The sequence below is a fragment of the Calidris pugnax genome, unplaced genomic scaffold, assembly GCF_001431845.1.
Source record: "Calidris pugnax isolate Ruff unplaced genomic scaffold, ASM143184v1 scaffold44, whole genome shotgun sequence".
NCBI lineage: Eukaryota > Metazoa > Chordata > Aves > Charadriiformes > Scolopacidae > Calidris > Calidris pugnax.
Genome location: NW_015094506.1, coordinates 10,312,913 through 10,331,868, shown reverse-complemented (window position 1 = coordinate 10,331,868; position 18,956 = coordinate 10,312,913). Strand labels below are relative to the sequence as shown.

Below are 18,956 nucleotides of genomic sequence, written 5' to 3'. Positions count from 1 at the left end.
TGGGAATATTCCTTTCTCTTTTACAAAGAAGTCTTACATTTGCTGTTCTTCCGAAGGGGGGATAGTCCTGCTAATTTCTTGCAGTTTTGTCTCCAGCACAAACACTGAAGACAAAGTCCATGTTTTATTGTCACCTTGATTACAAGCACCTCTCACTTCTACACATTCACTCTGATTTGCCATTCTGCCTCTACTCTTAAACACCAAGGACAAAGTTAACCATTTAAATTCTATGCACAAACCTAACCAGGCTAATCTCATTCCCAGTTTATTTTCACTGAGGAATTTACGTATCCTCTTTTTACTTACATAGTGGAACAGACTGTTTCTGGTTCTAAAGGATTAAAAAAGTAAATACTCTGGAAATAAGTATCTGAATCTCTTAACAAACAATTTAAAGGTATCAAAGAGTGATGAAAGCTACTGAGACAAAAGAATGGAGAATGTATTAGACCACAGTGAAATAAACACAGCGGGAAGAGAAGAGAAAGGTTAGTCTAGGAGGTGATGGGAAATCTGCATGCTTCAGACTGGGAAAAAAATGCCTGAAGAATCTGAAAAATGATCCAGTTTCATAAAAGCTCTGGACAGGATTTAGAGCTGTAACATGAGGAATTCTTAGGGCTGTTTAGAGGGTCTCTGGGTTTTCTGTGGTGTTATGAAAAACACATGTTGATACAATAGCACTGGTTCTTTGTTACCTAATCTAAGTACTGTCAGCACTACAAGCACCATAGACAATTCAATTTATGAGACATCTGGCTAAAGTCATGGTGTCACATGCAAGAGTAGGAGCAGTTTAGCCACTGGAATACTAATATTTAAAATGAAAATAATTAATACATATTACTATTGTAAGTCAAACTGGCCATTAAATCCCAAAAACGGATATGTCCCAAGCCAACAGCAATAAAATTCTCTTGTGGTAGCTTGCAGATGAACAATGCTTAACAGCTACTTCCTAATCTTCGCAGCCTTTGCCTCTATTCTCTCAACTTTGTCTTTTCATAATGACTACAGTTTCTATACAAGTCAAGTTTTCCTGGAGATAGAAAACTGCAGGGACTGGTATGAAATATAGCTTAAAAAAAAAAAAGAAAGAAAGAAAAAGAATCACATTCCATGCATTTCACATGGTGTAATTTTACAGTCTTCCCTTCCCACATCAAAACACTGGAGGCAAAGATCAGCCAGAGTTTCTAAGATAAATACAGTATACATCATTCTGTTTGTGTTCATTTTTCTAAAGGGAGAAGAAAGGTTAAATACATAAGATACAGAAAAAATATTGTAAATATTTTATACATGCATAGATATATGCATGTACATACATAAAAAATAAAAGAACACACACCATGGCATATATTATGGCAATAACATTACCTCCTTGTCCTCCTTTCTTCTCTCCCCCAACACAAACACAGACAACCCCAAGTCTAAAATTGTTACTACTGAAAATACGTACTTGATGCAAACTGGTCATTTTAAATTAATGTATAGCAATTAGGAAACTTTATTTGGCACCTGCAAGAGTAATATATCTAGCATAGCAAGAACATGGAGTTCTGAGTCCACCTAGAAAAAAAGATTTATTTTGAGAGAGCCATGTTACATGAAAAACACACCTTTCCAGAAAAGAACTTAATACAGTAGAAAGAGTCCATTACTTGGGTGGGAACAGGGGGATGACTTGATATAATTCAGAATAAGGAGATTAAAGATACAAATGTGTCTTCTGGAAAGTTCAAATATCAGAACACTGCAATATTTTCACATTGTCAATTTGTTCACTTCTGAAAAAACCATACACAGAAGCGATGCGGAATATATAACACATACTTAAAATTTCAAATAATGCATGAGCATCATCTTTAGTCATTCTTCCTCTTTAAAATGACAAAGGGCTGAATAAACAATGCAAAGCCTGCTCAGGCAGAAGAAAGCTAAGCATAGTGTTAGCCTAAGGAATCCTTCTGAGCATTCAACATTCAAATAAGCAAGCACATCTGCTGTGATAACGCCGAGGGTTTTTTGTGTTTGGAAATGAGCTGTTGAATTGAGGACACTTTGTACCTTTGTTAACATGACTGTCTCCTAAATCTTACTGCTATTGCGAAGATAATGACAACAGATAGACCTGTCTGTCTCAGGAGGAAAAAACATTTCAGAGAATGACGCAACTTTATCATTAAAGTCTCAGAGCATTCAGATCCGAATCTTCCCAGTATGTTAATCACAGCGCTGGATGGTGTCAACCACTGCTCCTTCTAAAATTAAAGCTTCCCCAAATTTAGCAAAGAACAGTTACTACAGGAAATAAAGATGTATTCTCTAGTAAAATATATGGCAAGTTCATACTTCTTACATATAAATCTAAAAATCTTAGCTCAAATATAATACTTCCATGCCAAACCTATGTCTGCAGCATTGAAACACACTGATACAATGATTCAGTATATTAAGACATGAGACTGTTCAAAATAATCTTGAAATGAGAATTTCTTCCCATTTCCACTTAACTAACTCTACTTTTATTAATGTATTTATCAGTCCATCAGCCTCTTGGTCACCAAAACAGTAACATCATTAGTAACATATTTGGCCCTACATAAAAACATACAGTGATAAATCTTAAATAAGTATTCAGACACAGCTACTAAAACTGCCTAAGTCATGAGGAGTTCACACCCCTAAAATTAGCAAGCTACACTGGATGTAACCAGAGACAAAAACTTCTTCTTAAAAATAGAAATTAAAGAATCTGTTTCAATGTGCAAGGGACATCTGTAATATGAATTTAACTCTATGTGACATTTTAAAGTTATCTTACATATTAATTGTCACCCTTTATTTTCCTACAATCAGACATAAATGTTATTAAAAAAACTAAACCCAAACCAGTATGAGGATTCTGTTTTGCACATAAAACTACAGTTTCCACTTTTAAATATGCAAATTCTAACTCAAGTCCTCAGTTTAGATTTCAGTTTCCATATTAACAACTTCAGTACAAGTTAATTCAATCAGCATCTGTAATAATGGTATAAGGCTGAACAACCTTTGTCTTCCCACTGCTAGAGAAAGCGGCAAGGCAAGCTGTGTGTCTGCAGGAACAGGGACCAGTGCTGCAAATCCCTATGTACTGTCAGTCACAAGCAGGCAGGCACAAATGTTAACTACACAGTTAGACTTGAGGAGTAATGAGTCTAAGCAATCAGATCCAAATTTCCTTAACTCAGACACTGATTTGAGCCTGTAGATAGAGGGGAGAAATTTCCTCTTTATCCCTACTCTCTTAAAAATGTCCATTTAGGAATAGCAAAAGCAATTACATACTGAAGATTACGGGGCACATTCTGGAAAGAAGACATAACAGTTTGGGGAATTCACTGACAGATCATGTTGAAGAAGCACTTACAAGGGGAACTAATGCATTCTTACTCTGAGGAAATTAGAAGATCATCATAGAGCCTAAAATGTTCAAAGGAATTAGGACACAGTATCATCTGTCTCTGGAAGACCGGGATTTATGCAAGTTAAGCTACGTATTTTCTCAGGCACCCTCTAAGTTTGGACCTCTGATGGAGCCATTGAGTACAAATTCTATACATGCTTTTTAAGTAGAACAGCTTGCTCCAAGACAACCTTTCCACCTCAGACTTCAGCCCTCTTTGCTCTTCTACCCCTGCCTACCCTCCTTCTGTGCCATATGGGTTCCTTTTTCAGCCATACCTACTTTACAAAATGAACATATCAGCCCTAATACTTGCCTGTGTCTGGGCATACAGCAGTCTCATATAAACAAGATGTAAGAGTGACATTGAAAACTTACCACACAGCACTTCTTGCCAAGATGTGAAGACTCACTGCATATGCTCAAACACTATACAACTTTACATCCTAGTCTTAGAAAACCTGATTGCTCCTCCTTAGGGAAAATTCATTTTAATTGGCAGAACCCGCCAAAAAGGTTAAGGTAGACTGAGGTCTGACAGACACATGAGGAATAAACAACTGTCTAATATGTCCTATCATTACATCTTTTGCTGTAGGTCAGGCAATGCCAAGGTGAACACCCTAAGCCGAAAGAAAATTGTACTGGAAAAAATAGCTTACTTCAAACCCGAAGTAGTACCGTATATACACAAAGAAACAAGTTCAACCACATTTTTCAATTCCATGTTCTAAAAATTCCTACAGAAATTTCTGCCTTGGGCTTTTTAAAAATCAAATTCTAAATTTCTGAACCTTGTGATGCCTACCTTGCCAAAAGAATTTTTTTTTTTTCTCATTAGTAATGCCTATAACAAGACAATACAAATATTTTACGCTGTGGCTGCATACTCCTACCTCCTATCCCTAAAAGCTTGTCTCTTTCTTACTATTTATGGACATGCTATAAGTTCATAAATGCCTGTTTTCATTAATGAAATTACTACAAACAACATTTGCAGAATGCCTAAACCTGTACCTCCTGAAATCACCCAGTGTTGCTGCAGATTTACCCAAGAGCAGGACACAGCTGATGGGAATGCCCTGGTAGTGGTCTCATCTGCCTATAGCCTCAGGTCTCCCACAAGACAACACATGGAAGTCAGTACCAGTCTAATTCCAATTAACAACATGCAAAATGCTGCCAAGCTTGACATTATCAGATGCACATGCTGTTACCAGAAGTAAAAAGAGCCCTACAGATTTACAGAAGCAATCTTTTTACTTTCTTGCAGTAACAATAAGGTATACTCAAGATTATTCTCCTTCTTCTCAAGTCACACATAGTTATTATTATTATCACGTTTCTATACTCAAGATTATTCTCCTTCTTCTCAAGTCACACATTGTTATTATTTTCACGTTTCTTCATTTATTTTAAAAAAAAAAAAAAAAGGCAAACAGCAATCCTTCCACAATTTAATTCTGGCTTAACTACACAGAGAAAAATAATGCATTTCTGTACAGTACTCACAGCAGGAGCACTCTATACTAATCACAACTGAGCCAAAACAGAGAGAAGAGGGGAAAGGAAAGGTAACATCCTGTACTGCCAAATTTCTGATCAACCAGAGACCAATGGTTTCTATGCATAATGGCAAAGCTGGCAAAAGACAGACATTTAAAAAAATAAAAAGTTTTTGTGCAGCTATGCATAAATGAAATGAAGATTCAGTAATATTAAGAATGCACAGTGCAAGAGGGAGAGCCAGAAAAGCCTTTTGCTTGTCTGCCTAATAAAAGGAACTCTAAGTCAAGAGTAAAGTTGATTTGGCACAGATGCCTAGATATTCAGTACATACATCTAGTCCTAAAATACATGAAAAATGGTGCAATTTGCATCTTTTCTGCAGTGACTGCAATGTCCACTGCTACACAGCTATTTAGAGGCCTTTGAGTCTCACCCAGTTTCAGATGCTCACCTATATGTGATTTAGTTTAAGCTTCTACCAAATCAACAGAAATCAGAGATCACCTGCAAGAGCTGCACCCCTCTCAGCTGCAGAGGATGCCCTACACAAGTACCATGAGAGCAGATGCCCAATTTCAAACAGTTACACATGACTTAGGCAATTCGGGGGGAGGGGAGAAGCACCTATGGCAGCTACTCTTAAAATCTGCCTGGTATAGGAAGCAGAAACATGTATCCACTGCATATTTTTGAATCTCCACAAAAAAGTCAGGTGGTTGTTTTGTTTTGTTTTTTTGAAGTCCATCCAGATGGCTAATGATTCTGAAATATGTATCCTTCACAGTATTTATACCCTCCCCTGTGCACAATGGGAAAAGTCCTGTTCTCTTCAGAGAGGTTAAATGACTACCATCGTTACACAAGGGTTGAGAGCTGCCACAGTAGCCCAAACCCATGTCACCAGAGCCTTAGGCTAACATTGTCACCATTGCTCCAGACTTGATTTCAAAACATAGCTACTCTTCAAACAAATCACTGAACTTCAACCTTCTCTGACATTAACTGCCACACTACATAATGGCACACAGCACACAAAGATTATTCTAGTTGACTCCCTCAAGTCCAAACAAGAATAACTGAAATAAGGGCTTGGCTATTTGTATCAAAACACCACAAGTGGGTGTATCTTCAAAATTAAAGAGCAGTTTGCATATATGCTAGAGTAATGTACATATTCACTTGACTAGTAAATGAGAAATCCCACCTAAAGCATGCACAAAAAGTGGTAACATAAGTCAAAACATTTTGTGACAGAACAATTTTTAAGCTACTATGCTCAAAGCCCAGCTTCCCAAACCTGAAAGACTATCATAGCTTCTGGCATCAACAAACCACAAACAAAAGCTTGACACCAAGTTTTACGAATGTCACTAGAGATTCCACTTGATCACTTTCAGTCTGAGCTTTGTCAGGTCATGTCTTATTCTCCTCAACATTTACCTGTAATCCAAGGCTTCCCAGCTCCTTAGTAAAAAGAAAAGAGTTCCTTGGAGGCAAAAAAAAACCCGCAAAAAAACCCCAGGTGCTTCTTTTTTGCAAATTTAATATATATTGCAAGACATAATGATTCCCCCCAGATAGGAATCCATAGGAAGACAGTTTCATAAATATAAGATTTGCTCAATAGGATTTCTTTGTGCACTAGAGAGATTACCATAGGAGTTAACACTGGAAAGACAATAGAATGACCTTATAATGGCAGACCTCCTTTACCAGTAGCAGTAAGCATCTAGCTCTTACAGGCAGTAATGCTCCTTGGTGCTTCCCAAGACAAATTACTTAGGACCACATCCATAAAGTTAATGAGAATAAAACACGCAAGGGCCAACATGGAACGCCTCAGAATTTCTTTATATACCTACTGGCAAACAGAGGAGAAACTCTCACTGATTGTCAAAGATCTTCTCATTGTCTTCACTCCTTTTCTTAAATCTTCCTCAGTTCTTGTTAAGAAATGCTTTCACTCCCTCTCACAGCCCAGGCTTCCCATCCCTCTGATACAAAGGTCTACCAAATCCAATTCACTCACACAGGACAGAAGGAGCATAATTCTTGTACAGATCACAGGCCCTCCTCAAGGCCAGCAGCACCTGCTTGTGACAGTGCTGTGTATCAGAAGAGCCTGAGTGCCAACCATTGCATGAATTCACGTGCAAAGAAAGGGTTCTACCGTAGAGATCTTCACAAAAAGCTAAGCAGGATAACAATGTAAGAGGATGGCAAACTCACTGTCAACCTTCTGGACACATTTTAGCACAACAGGAGCCTGGCAGCTACCAAACCAGTCTGCTGTCATTTACTACCTGGCTTTAAAAGAGATTCCTAAGACTACCCCTTTAAGTCCTGTCTTAGGAGCAGGCTGTCATCCTTCTTTTGTTCATCAAAACAGAAATTGTGTAATTTGCTCCAAAAAAGGACTGGTTACATGTGAGAAGATGTAATCAGATTTCTTCTTTAAGATATGGGGTGAGGAGGAATGAACAAAGACGAGCACTTTTTCTGGACATAAGAGGGACGGGGGAAGAAATAAATCAGAAATTTGTGCAAAGAGATACTTCGCTGATCTGGCAACAAATACCAGGAACAACCATGACACAGGATTTTGTTATTCCTGCCAAAATTTCTAATAAAACAAAGATTCCTAACATAGTAAGAACGACACACCCCCATATTATGCACATGCATCAGTAACTGGAGTCATACCAAGTACTGAAGCATTTCATTTTATTTTCAAGTCATCTGTGTGGAGTCAAGAAGGGAAACAAGAATATTACACCTGACATTTGGCATACACTTTTAGCCAAATCCAATTTTTCACACTTGCTTCAATACATCACAGATTCTTCTTAGTGGTTTAAGTACAAAGGAAAAATAAGAAAGCCAGATATATAATTCAGTAAATGCAGTCAAGTTTATTTTACTAGACCAAAGAGAATCCTGTGATACAGGATACATGCTCTTCATAACCCAATATATCAGAACATTATTGGTAAATTAGAATTGGGGCAGATGTGAGAAGAAAGGGATCCAGAAGTTGACGTTTAACTAAGCTTTCCTTCAACAAAATGCCATAACAAAAAGACGCATCATAAGGGGAATGTACATTTCTTGCTTAACATTTTTACTGTATTAGTCACTCTCACACTAACAATACTTTTTTACCTTTTCTTCCTTTGTTTTTTTTTAATATGTGCCCTACCCTCAACACCAAGAAGCATTTCTCCTCTCCCTTCCTGGTTACTATAATTTTCTGATTTGAACTCATGTTTCTTCTAGATTTACATAAGATAATGGTAATTTATTATTTTATAATAATAAAATAATTATAATATATTGACACTGGTATGACACTATTGACACTGATAATTCAGTGTCCACACACAGCACAAATACATAAGTGTGGATTCAAAGGCTTCAGACCAGTACATTAAAAATTCACAGATGAAATTCCGTGTCTCACAGCATCTACAACATTTAGACAGTTCTCTTAGGGGAAAAAAAAAAGTGAAAGAGAGAAAGTGGGAGTGGCTCGATTCCGGGCAGAGCATGTGAAGTCCCTTGCTATTCCCCCCAAGACCTGGGACATGGAGTGAAAAAGCTTATTCCTGGGAGGGGTTCAGAATCTGACAACAGTGGGGGTGAAATAGCTCCATGCTAGGGGTACTGTTAACAGACTTGAAATAAGATAGCTCGGAGCAGCTTTGGGAAAGCTGTCAGGGTGAAGGTGGCAACCTGCAATGCTGCAGATTGGAGGAGAAGCTATGAATGAGTATGCATCAAAAGTCTTCTTTGGCCCTCCTTAAGAAAGAAGAGTTCCTCACATCTGATCTAGGCAACTCTCACTTCACAAGATCTGTTCATTCAGTTTTTTTAACACTAAATGTCTCTTTGAGACTAGTACTGGGTTTAATCCTACTCGGTTCCAAAGCTTCCACCTTTCCTTGCAGCTGTGCGCAACCTTCAACCAAAGCTTCTTGTCTACTATAATCCGAAACACAGTCAATGACCACTAGAGTCTAACACTCACCCCCAATTTGATTTAAATCAATGTCCTAGTAAGTGAGAGCAAAGCAGTGAATCTTCCGAAGTCCTTAGCACACTTAAAGTACAGCATGCTACTAAGCTGTACTTCCCTGAATTACAAAAATGTTAAAAGTCAGTTCTAATTCATCTGTCAGTTTGATCTTTGGGCATCACTCACCTGTACAGACATGCTGGTATGAAGCAGCATATTTTCTGCATATTTACATCATTTTGCATTTGAACAGTAGGCACTAGCTTCATTATAATTTCTGTATTACATGTACTGGAATAACTTGGAATGCAAGGAGTCATCAATGCTGTGAAACTAGAGAAACTTGCTACATCAACTTATCCTAACAAGGCTTCTCTTCCTGTCACAGTAATTCTTGCAATGTAGCACAGAAAGCCCACTTAGATTTAAAAACTAATAATCTACAGACCCCAAAGCACTGACTCCTCACATTTCCTGTAATCTGTGTTACTTGGTTTTTTTGTGTTAGTAGGAAACATCAGGTTTTTCTTAAGAATGGAGGACTTCCAACTCTAACAATTCCATGATTCCACCAACTCTACACAAGGCTTTTATAAACTGACTCCAGAGCACTGCAGCCTTCTCTACCTTTAAAGCACCAAATTCCACCATAATGCTTCATCTTCAACTGAAAAGCCTTGCTTTAAACACAGGATTAGCAAGTCAAAAGAAAAAAAAAAAAGGTCATTTTTAATGCTTGAGAAGCCAATGGTGTATTATCTTGTAAATGTGAGTAGCCTTTTGAAAGTCATAGTCCTGCTAACAAAAAACATAGATAACCACAGTGTTTAATTGTTGCAATCCTTAGATATACACACACTGGCTGCTCTCTTCCTCCCAACTTTTGCCAGGAAACTAAACAGATTTCTATACATTTTTAGCCAAACCAACTACAAGAGCATTTATTTACAAAACAAAACCAAAAATGAACAGCCACCTACAGCATCCTGGTTTAAGCCAGCTAAGACTATAATACAAGCTGGAAGTAGCATCTACCATCCTGTAAAGAACACTTAATACGTAGATAATTTTCCAGAAGGCTGTTCTAATTCACCTTGGCTTGGTTCCACAGGCCACTGATGTCAATCAAAAGTTTCCAATGGATTCAGCACTACTTGGATCATATTTAACTCTTTGCATCTACATGTAACTTCTTTATCTAGAGCTACTGAAACAAAAGTTTACAAGGGAAGGTAACTATTACTAAACTGCACACACATAGGAAAACTAATGAAAAGGTGCCTATTATAGTAAAGGTTAACAGAGAAGTATTTCGAATTGAAGCCAAATACTTTATATTAAAGGTCCATTAAAGTCCATCATAGTCTCAGTGTCCAACACAAAGGTAGCTAAGAAAATATTAGTAGCAGTGGCTTCCATAACTTCTGCACTCTAGAATTTTATCCAGTTGCAATACCTAAACAGAACAATAATGAAGTGAGTCAGTTCTCAATATTATTAAGCTTTTCTGAAAAAAAAAAAAAAAAAAAGCACCTCGTTTCAGCTTTCTACAAAACAGCATCAAAGCTCACAATTTGTAGATATTCTTTATACCTCAGCCAGTAGAGACCTCTCTCCACTCTCAATCTTGTCCCTAAATAAAAGCTTAGATTATGTACAATGATAGTAAAAAAACCTGCCTTATAGGGGTTCCACTTGCTGAGGGTCAGAAAAGGGTTAGCTGCACAGATACAAGCCATCCCAGTTGCATACCAGGTCCCATATGTCAAGGCTTTAGAACAGCAGGTTTATTTTTTGGCTTTGCATATTGAACCTCCACTCTCCTTTCAGTCTAAGGGAACAGCAGAAAACTTGTAATAGTAAGGATATTTGCAACCCTCATTAACGATAGTGCAAATGCTCTTTAGCAAAGCTTCTCAATCTGGATACGTAAACAAAAAGCAAAAATTATGCTCCACAAGAAACTCGTCTCCCACACAGGTCTTTCCCAAAACCACACTTACTGTGGGGGTGAGGACGAAGGCTGCACATTTGCTAATGGTGCCAAAACAACTAAAACTGGACAATGGAGAGCAGCAATCTTTTTAGCCTCGACAATGTTAGACATCAAACCCAGCCAAACCCTTAAAGGCTTCAGCCTCAATGCGGACATTGTGCCAGGTGGTGCCTAGTTAAAGCCCTACCTATGGAGATGACGACAATAAGCAAGCCAGGGATCTAGAGCTGTTGGCATCCTCCTACATCACCATTGGCAACCTGACAGAAGGACAATTACATGTTCTTCAAAAAGAAACCACACCAGAAGGTTGGTGATTTTCCCCCAGTGACCATTATTTTTTAATATACCTAACATTTAAAAAGGTGATAATAGATGCCATAGTCCTGCAAGAAATACCATCCACTGCAGTAAGAATGACTCAAAAGCACAGCAAAGGAAAGGATACACTGCATAATCTTCAGAGACATGAATTTTCCAGGAGGAGACAAAGAACTATGGAAGATTAAAGTATAAAACTTCCAAACCTAAAAATTAGCTTAAACCTTGAAAAGAACATGCATTCCCACTTCTACATAGTGTTTAAAAATGTTTTCTTGGGTTGGAATGGAGAAGATGGATTGGGTGAAAATACAACCTTTATGACTTATAACTGTACCAAAGAGGTTACCTTGCAGGATGAGGGGAGCATGGCCATACTATACTGAGCTGTATAGCAACAACTTCCCCCTTTCTTTTCCGTTTGACAGCAACAAATTACACCTAATACTGACTTTTAGCTTTTAGATGTAATTAATCCCAATGCTCAGAGTTTACCAAAAAAAGATACCAGCTTTGTAAACTTCCTAACATTCCCTTCTAGCAAAAAAGTTAAGAAATTACAGTTTTCTAAACAGTCCTACAATGACAAAATAATCAAAACACGATTATTGTTTTATATGAACAAACCACACTTTTCTTCAGTTCTAACCAGCTAATCCACCTTACTGGGTTCGTATTACAATTGTGGTTTCCCTCTCTTATTCTCAATACTCCTGCGTCATGCAGCCTACTACTTGACAGGTTTCACACATTTCTAGATACACGATGGATTTAACACCAATGCTAAGAGGTCTTAACAATATTCTGTCTCATCAAATTATCTTCCTCTCATGTCAAAACATGAGGGAACTGTGGGAAAAGTGTGCATAAGTTCTTCGAGCACAAAATACCTGGAGGTTTGGTTACAAGTCACAAAAGCCCAGAACAAGCATTTCTTCTAAAGCAATCTTTGCATTTAAAGGAACATGGGGAGATTTAATCTCCAGTTCTCTGAAAACTCTGGGTGGGGCGGTTTTTTATCTTGGGTGGCGTTTTGGTTTTTTTGGTTTGGTTTGTTTGTTTGGGGGTTTTTTGTTTGGTTTGGTGTTTTTTTTTTACTTTTTTAATCCTTCCATGTCCCTTTATGTTATTTCCTCTAAACTACTGAAGATTTTAAGAAATAAAGGGAATCCAAGGACAGATGATGAAAGTGATTAGAGGCTTAGAAAGACTTCCATATGAGGAGAGATTATTAAAAAGACTGCCTCGCTTACAGACAAGATGAATGGGAGGGTTCATAAAAGAGACATGGAAAATGAGAAGAGAGGTTCCACAGAATATTTTTTCATCACTAGAAAGCAAGCAGATTTTTGTATTCTTTTTTAACGTAAGCCTTTGTGTGTATGTGTGTGTGTGATCACGTAAGAATCAGTTCATCTACAAAACACTGATTCTACTGCTAGTCTCACTAAGGCTGAAAGCACAAGACTGAAATTAAGGTTCTGTTTCCTAATAAATAAACCACATCTGTTCCAGGTAAGGGGTTTTTTTTGCTTTTAAATAAAGGAAGAATTCCAACCATTTAAAATATAAGTCTACCACTAATAAGAGAAAGTTCTGAATAGGCTCCAATATGCAAGAAATTACATAATTTGGACTTCCTACATCTCTCTCCAAAGCATCTGGTTCTTGTTAAAAGCAGGACGTATCACAGCATAGACTTCTGATGGGATGCAGTAAAGGAACTCACATGTTTTAGTTGTACCAGAAAAGGATTTTTTTTCTCCTACAAAGTCATACATATAAATTTATAATTCTGATGAAATGTAGAGGATGTTGTACTGTAAGGGGTAAGAGATCAAGAGTGAAGAGCAATGCCCTGATCAGCAGCAAAAAAAAAAAAAAAAAGTGCACACAGGTTTCTGAGATCTAAATAGGACAACCTGGTGAGCATTTAGAGATGACAGCTTTAATAGAGCCTTGAAAGGCAGTCCTGACACAATGCGCTATAAGCAAAAGTCAACACAATGAGGCATAAATTAGCATAGCCAAGCTAGTTTGAGCATCAGGGATGTCACTATTGCAATTGCATAGACTTCTGCATGGACTTATTGCTAAGAAGAACTGTGTAGCCAGAATATGAGCACCTCTACATTTCCCACAGTAGTCACTTCAAAAACAAGTCCCTTAAGAAAGCACCATTACATTCTAGCTGTTCTGCAAGCTACATTCCAGCAAAAACAGTACTTGGTGCAGGACAGCTAAAAACGCAACCCTTGTTCCCAAGTCTTGTCCTACTTCATAGCGTTAAGTCCCAATTCTGAAAAATATGAATTAGTTTTTTAAGTGTTGCAGGAATCACCTAGTACTGGATGTGAAGCACAGTGAAGCTGCAGCAACTGGTATTAGCGGAGGTGAACGGAAGCATTTTGCACAGCTGGATTGTTCACATCGATTCCACCTGTGCCACCTGAGCAAGCTGCAGTAATCCAGATTATAGTGACCAGATACAGTTGACAAGGAGAGACAGGAAAGCCTCTAAAGTACTCTTCTTAAATCTGGGGATGGATGATTTACCAGAATCAAGGTAACCACATGACTGTAAATCCATACCCACCAAACAATACCAAAACTGTAAGGCACTGACACCATTGTGCTATGAGCAATAGTGGTTTTACGCCCCACTCTCTGCTGCCATGCACAGCATGGCTTGGCTCTCTTGTGACTCGTCCAAGGAAGAGAACAGGAATCCAGCCTCTCCCTCAAAATACTTGGCCTCCTTAGGCATCAGTGACTCCCCCCATGTTAAGAATGACTCAGCTGTTCCTCATTAAAGTGTTTTCTGTCTTTCAGGCATTGGGAACTTTGCACAAAATGTGGCATATGGTTCATTGGAGTGTTGTTAGCAGAGCCCAGGATCTCTTACACTTGAACAGGCCCCAGAGAAGAAGGTATTGAAGAGAACTGTTGACTTACACTGAAGGAGCTTTTTAGACGCACGAGGAATTTTAAAATCCTTTTCCCCTCAGATTCTACTGTTTGCAGACTCCAAAGGCTATATTCACAGCAAATTGTCCTAGCACTTCTGCAAACTGAATTTGGTGATGCCTTCCTATCATATATAGAGCTGCAATTTTGGAACAGTCTTCTTGCCTTGAAGCCTGAAGAGAAGGCTTCACTTTCTCCTAAGAAAAATCCTTAGATGAGCTTGAAAGCCACAGGCAGTAACCTATAGGGCTGAAGAAGTTCTTAAAAACTTGCCCATCCAAAAACTGGACTCAGTAGCCTAGGTTATATAGCCTATGAGATCCAACAACTACTTTGACAGCTCTCTTGCCCCCAAACTTTACTACATGTATCTCACCCTACTTAACTCTACACTGTCACTATCCTGCTGACAAAACCAACTTCAAGACTTTATTCACACAAGCAAGTCTCCCTACTTTGTTCAGGTTCTCCGAGTGTCCTCCCATCAGCTCCATATTGCTGTGTTCATGCTCTGCATTGCTTTTCTCCATGAATGTTTGGGAATGGCAGCTTTAACTCCAGCTGCTCTGATGTTTTTCATTCAGTCTCTACAAGAAAAACAGCATCCTGCTTTCTTGCTTCTTTCCTCCATAATACCACCAGTTGTTGCTGCTCCAGTGCCTGACCATCTCCACCCCTCTGGTTAAAGCAGTAAGAGGAATGTTGAAGTTTCCCAGGCAATTTACCCAGGAAAAATTCCTATTTGTCTGGAATAGGCACAAATGGATTTAATGCAAGCTCTTGCTATCATCTGGAACATACAACCTGCTGCTACCACCTCTAGAAATTATATTAGAAGTTCTGTGACAGCAGACACAACTTGTAAAGCCCAGACCCTGGAGCAATGCAGTTACACAGAACTCCACAAACTTGTTACAGAGTTATATTTTCAGTTGTCATGGTTGAAGGAAAGGAAGGAGAGGCTAATTCTGAAAAAGAAACCCAAAATCAGACAAAAGCCCAATGCTCATAAAATTGTCTTAAGCATGAGATGTATTTTTTTTTAAATAAACAAGTACAATATGCTACACTGAATGTTAGCCCCGATTTTAAGCAGATCAGCTAGACTACAGAGTAGAGGCTTCAGATTTAACTAAACATACCAAAAATCATCCTTGAAGGTATGCAACTTTCTTCCATGGCCACAATCCGCTAAGTAGCACATTATTCTTACAGCAATAAAAATGAAGAAAAACTACTTAGCTCAACTTGCAAAGAGAAAACCAAAAAAATGGGTTATGACTAGCATGTGCTCCTGGCTTACAGTATGAAGACCAATGTAGAGTCCAGTAGTAAAGGTACAGTGCACCTTTTTACCTATTTCTAAAACATTTTATTATGCAGCAACAATCTGAAGTGCACCATTTTCTTTCCAGCAGATGGGCTGGAGAGATGGAAAGAACGGCTATCATGCAGTACAGGAAAACAAAACAATCCCCTCCCCAAAAATCCTCCCCTCTTCCCCCCCCACAAGTCTTCCTTCACAAATAGCCAATCTCTACACTTCAAACTGGAGAGCTCATTTACTGACACATGCACGCTCTCATCTTGGCATAGGAAACAGAATTTCTGTTGGTATCTTAAGTCAACTAGATCAACCGTTTTCTTTGCGTCTATCTGCACTGTGCAGTAAGAAAGACCCACACCTGTTTAAACTAAGTATTTAGGTAAGAATTTGGAATCTATGCATAAACTAGAGAGCACCAGCATGACATTCATCACAAAGAATACTAAACATATGAAAGGATCACAAGCATCGCCTATACATGATTATCGTATATGGTATGAACAAACCATCAAAATAGCAAGATAAAGAAAGATGAACTTGCCAGCAGACCATAAGAAAAAGCATCCCGTAAAGACATGTCATGGATATACAGTATACTCTTACTTTATCCCTAGCTCACACAAACACACCTTTTCCATCGATCTCCATCCCTGCCACAGCCCTCTTGTAAGTAACTTCAGGAAAGGAACCATAATCATTCTCTGCTGCTAGAAACAATCACCTGAGCCACAGTTTATTAAACAGAGACCTTGAGAAACAGGACCAAAAGCCAGACATCCACCAGTGTGATCTAGACGGAATCGGCTCATTAAATCATCAGCACTGTTGACTTTGGTGAGTAAGTTCTCCGTTACTCTCACCTCCAACTAGTTTCTGTTGTGGATGTGTCCTGAACATGAGTTTCTGTGAAACCAACAACCGGTTTCGTTTTTTTATGCCAGAGAGTAGGAACACGAAGTGAAAAAAAAAAGCACAGATAAAAGAAAACCCTTTCCTTTAGATCGACGACCTACCAAACGCGGAGACCCCTCGGGGGAAGGCGCTGCAGGTTGGCGGCTGCCTCTCTCAGCGCTCGGCACCCCGGCCCACCACCCTTTCTGCCCCTCCCCGGGCCTCCTGCTTCCACGGGTGATCCCGACAACCCCTTACCCGCGTCTTGCGGCGACGGTGCCGCTCCGGGTCCGAGTACGTTCTGTCCACGGCCAGCGCCGTGTCGCTGCCCGGCATGACTGCCCGCCACACCGCCTCCTCCTCCTTCTCCTCAGCGGCGCCCGCCAAAAGCCCGCGCGCAGGTACGGAGGGGGTCCTGCCAACGGCCGCCCAACCGCCAGCCCAACGGCCGCGGCTCTGAGGGGGCTCGGGGCTGCCGCCGCGGTGCGGGAGGGACGGGCACGCCCGAAGGGGCGTGCCCGGCCCTCCCGCACCGCGGCGGCAGCCGCTCCGCTTCTCCTCAGCCGCCACACCCGCGTTAACCCCCTCAGCTCCCCGCAGCGGCGCCTGAGGGTCGGGGCTGTGGCGTTCCCCTTCCCTCCTTAGAGAACGGGAGGACGCCTGAGGGGAGAAGAGGCTGGGAGAGCGCCTCAGCGTGAGGGAATGGGCCATAAAAAGAACTTTTTAAAAATTATTATTATTTTATTTTAATTTTTCTGGGGTTCTACGGGGCAGCAGGAGCCGGGGAGAGGATGGTCTCCCAGAGGTACAGTTGGATGGAGGGGTGACAGTCCCACCCCTCCTGAGGACAACCGCTGCTGCTGGAAAGCCCTCTGTACCCAGAGCTTCTCGCAATAAACGTGCTGTAAAAATTCTGTGAAACCAACTGAATAATCAGAGTCTGCATTTTCCAAAGTGGTCAGTGGAGCACAGCAACCAGTTCAGTCCCCATTTCTGTCCACTATACGTACGAGATAAATCTTTCAGTGTCCTAGTACCGGGGAGCTTCAAACTACACTTGTGAACAGCCAAGGAAAACATGTTTTCTGCCCGGCCCTCCCGCACCGCGGCGGCAGCCGCTCCGCTTCTCCTCAGCCGCCACACCCGCGTTAACCCCCTCAGCTCCCCGCAGCGGCGCCTGAGGGTCGGGGCTGTGGCGTTCCCCTTCCCTCCTTAGAGAACGGGAGGACGCCTGAGGGGAGAAGAGGCTGGGAGAGCGCCTCAGCGTGAGGGAATGGGCCATAAAAAGAACTTTTTAAAAATTATTATTATTTTATTTTAATTTTTCTGGGGTTCTACGGGGCAGCAGGAGCCGGGGAGAGGATGGTCTCCCAGAGGTACAGTTGGATGGAGGGGTGACAGTCCCACCCCTCCTGAGGACAACCGCTGCTGCTGGAAAGCCCTCTGTACCCAGAGCTTCTCGCAATAAACGTGCTGTAAAAATTCTGTGAAACCAACTGAATAATCAGAGTCTGCATTTTCCAAAGTGGTCAGTGGAGCACAGCAACCAGTTCAGTCCCCATTTCTGTCCACTATACGTACGAGATAAATCTTTCAGTGTCCTAGTACCGGGGAGCTTCAAACTACACTTGTGAACAGCCAAGGAAAACATGTTTTCTAGGGCATGCATACACCAATGTACTTAAATTCCTAAGAGTTGAGCAGAGCTCCTGACTGATTTTTTGCATTTATCTTCAGAATACCTATGCTGAGGAGTGTACTTAAATCAGTAGCCCCCAACACATTTGAAACCACTGAAAAGCGTAAGAAGAATACAGTTCTTATTATCACTCATTAAGCTCTACAGGAGATGTACTTTTTCCTTTGCTGGAATAAGTAGAATTGTTGGGTTACCACTTCTACCTTGTTACACAAAGTAAATCTGGAGCTCCTTCAGACTGACTCCCTTGCAACAGCAGCAGGACTTCACCTTTTAAGTGCAGTTGGGACGATGCTCATGCATGAGTCACACTGCTTTGCTTCTCTAGCTGAGGACAGCAGCAGTCCCAAGGCATGTGCATGTGTAAACATATATAAATTAACACAGCTAGCTGTCCTAGAGGGGACTTGCAGCTTTTAAAAAGTATTCCCTGCAACCATTTACATTTTTATTGGAATCTTGTGTTCTGAGATAACACTCCTACCGGAGGTTAATTATCTGTCACAAGGGCCTCTTTGGTCTTTCAAAAATGAAAAATCTGAAATTCCAAAGTAAAATCAAGTCCTAGACCTCACCTTCTTGGCAGGGGTTTCAACTCTAACGCCAGTTTTTACAAAGTCATCCCAAACTCATAGACGAATGAAGTAGTGGGTGGGTTCACTGAGGGGCATGTGATGACTTGCCATCCTTCCTATACTTTTTATGCAGCTTCCCATACTTCTTATGCAGCTGAGCAAGATAGGTGAAGTTGGAAAGCTGCCGGGAAAAAGTTTTAAA

The 18,956-nt window shown here is 40.2% G+C and overlaps 1 protein-coding gene across 6 annotated transcripts in view; it reads right to left on the bottom strand.

The window, feature by feature from the left end:
• The window catches only part of TMCC3 (transmembrane and coiled-coil domain family 3), a 104,550-nt gene that overhangs the window by 30,197 nt on the left and 55,397 nt on the right, over window positions 1–18,956 (bottom strand). For 2 of the 6 annotated variants that reach the window (XR_001414219.1, XM_014963153.1), the window contains exon 1: window positions 16,739–16,918. The exons of 3 other annotated variants lie outside the window; for them this stretch is intronic. Coding sequence is in view for 1 of the 3 variants with exons in the window: in XM_014963153.1 (XP_014818639.1) it covers window positions 16,739–16,816 (78 nt within the window). In the remaining 2 variants the exon portion in view is untranslated. Of the gene's footprint in view, window positions 1–16,738; window positions 16,919–18,956 lie in introns of those variants that run through there. One more of the 6 variants, XM_014963155.1, reaches the window with a different exon arrangement.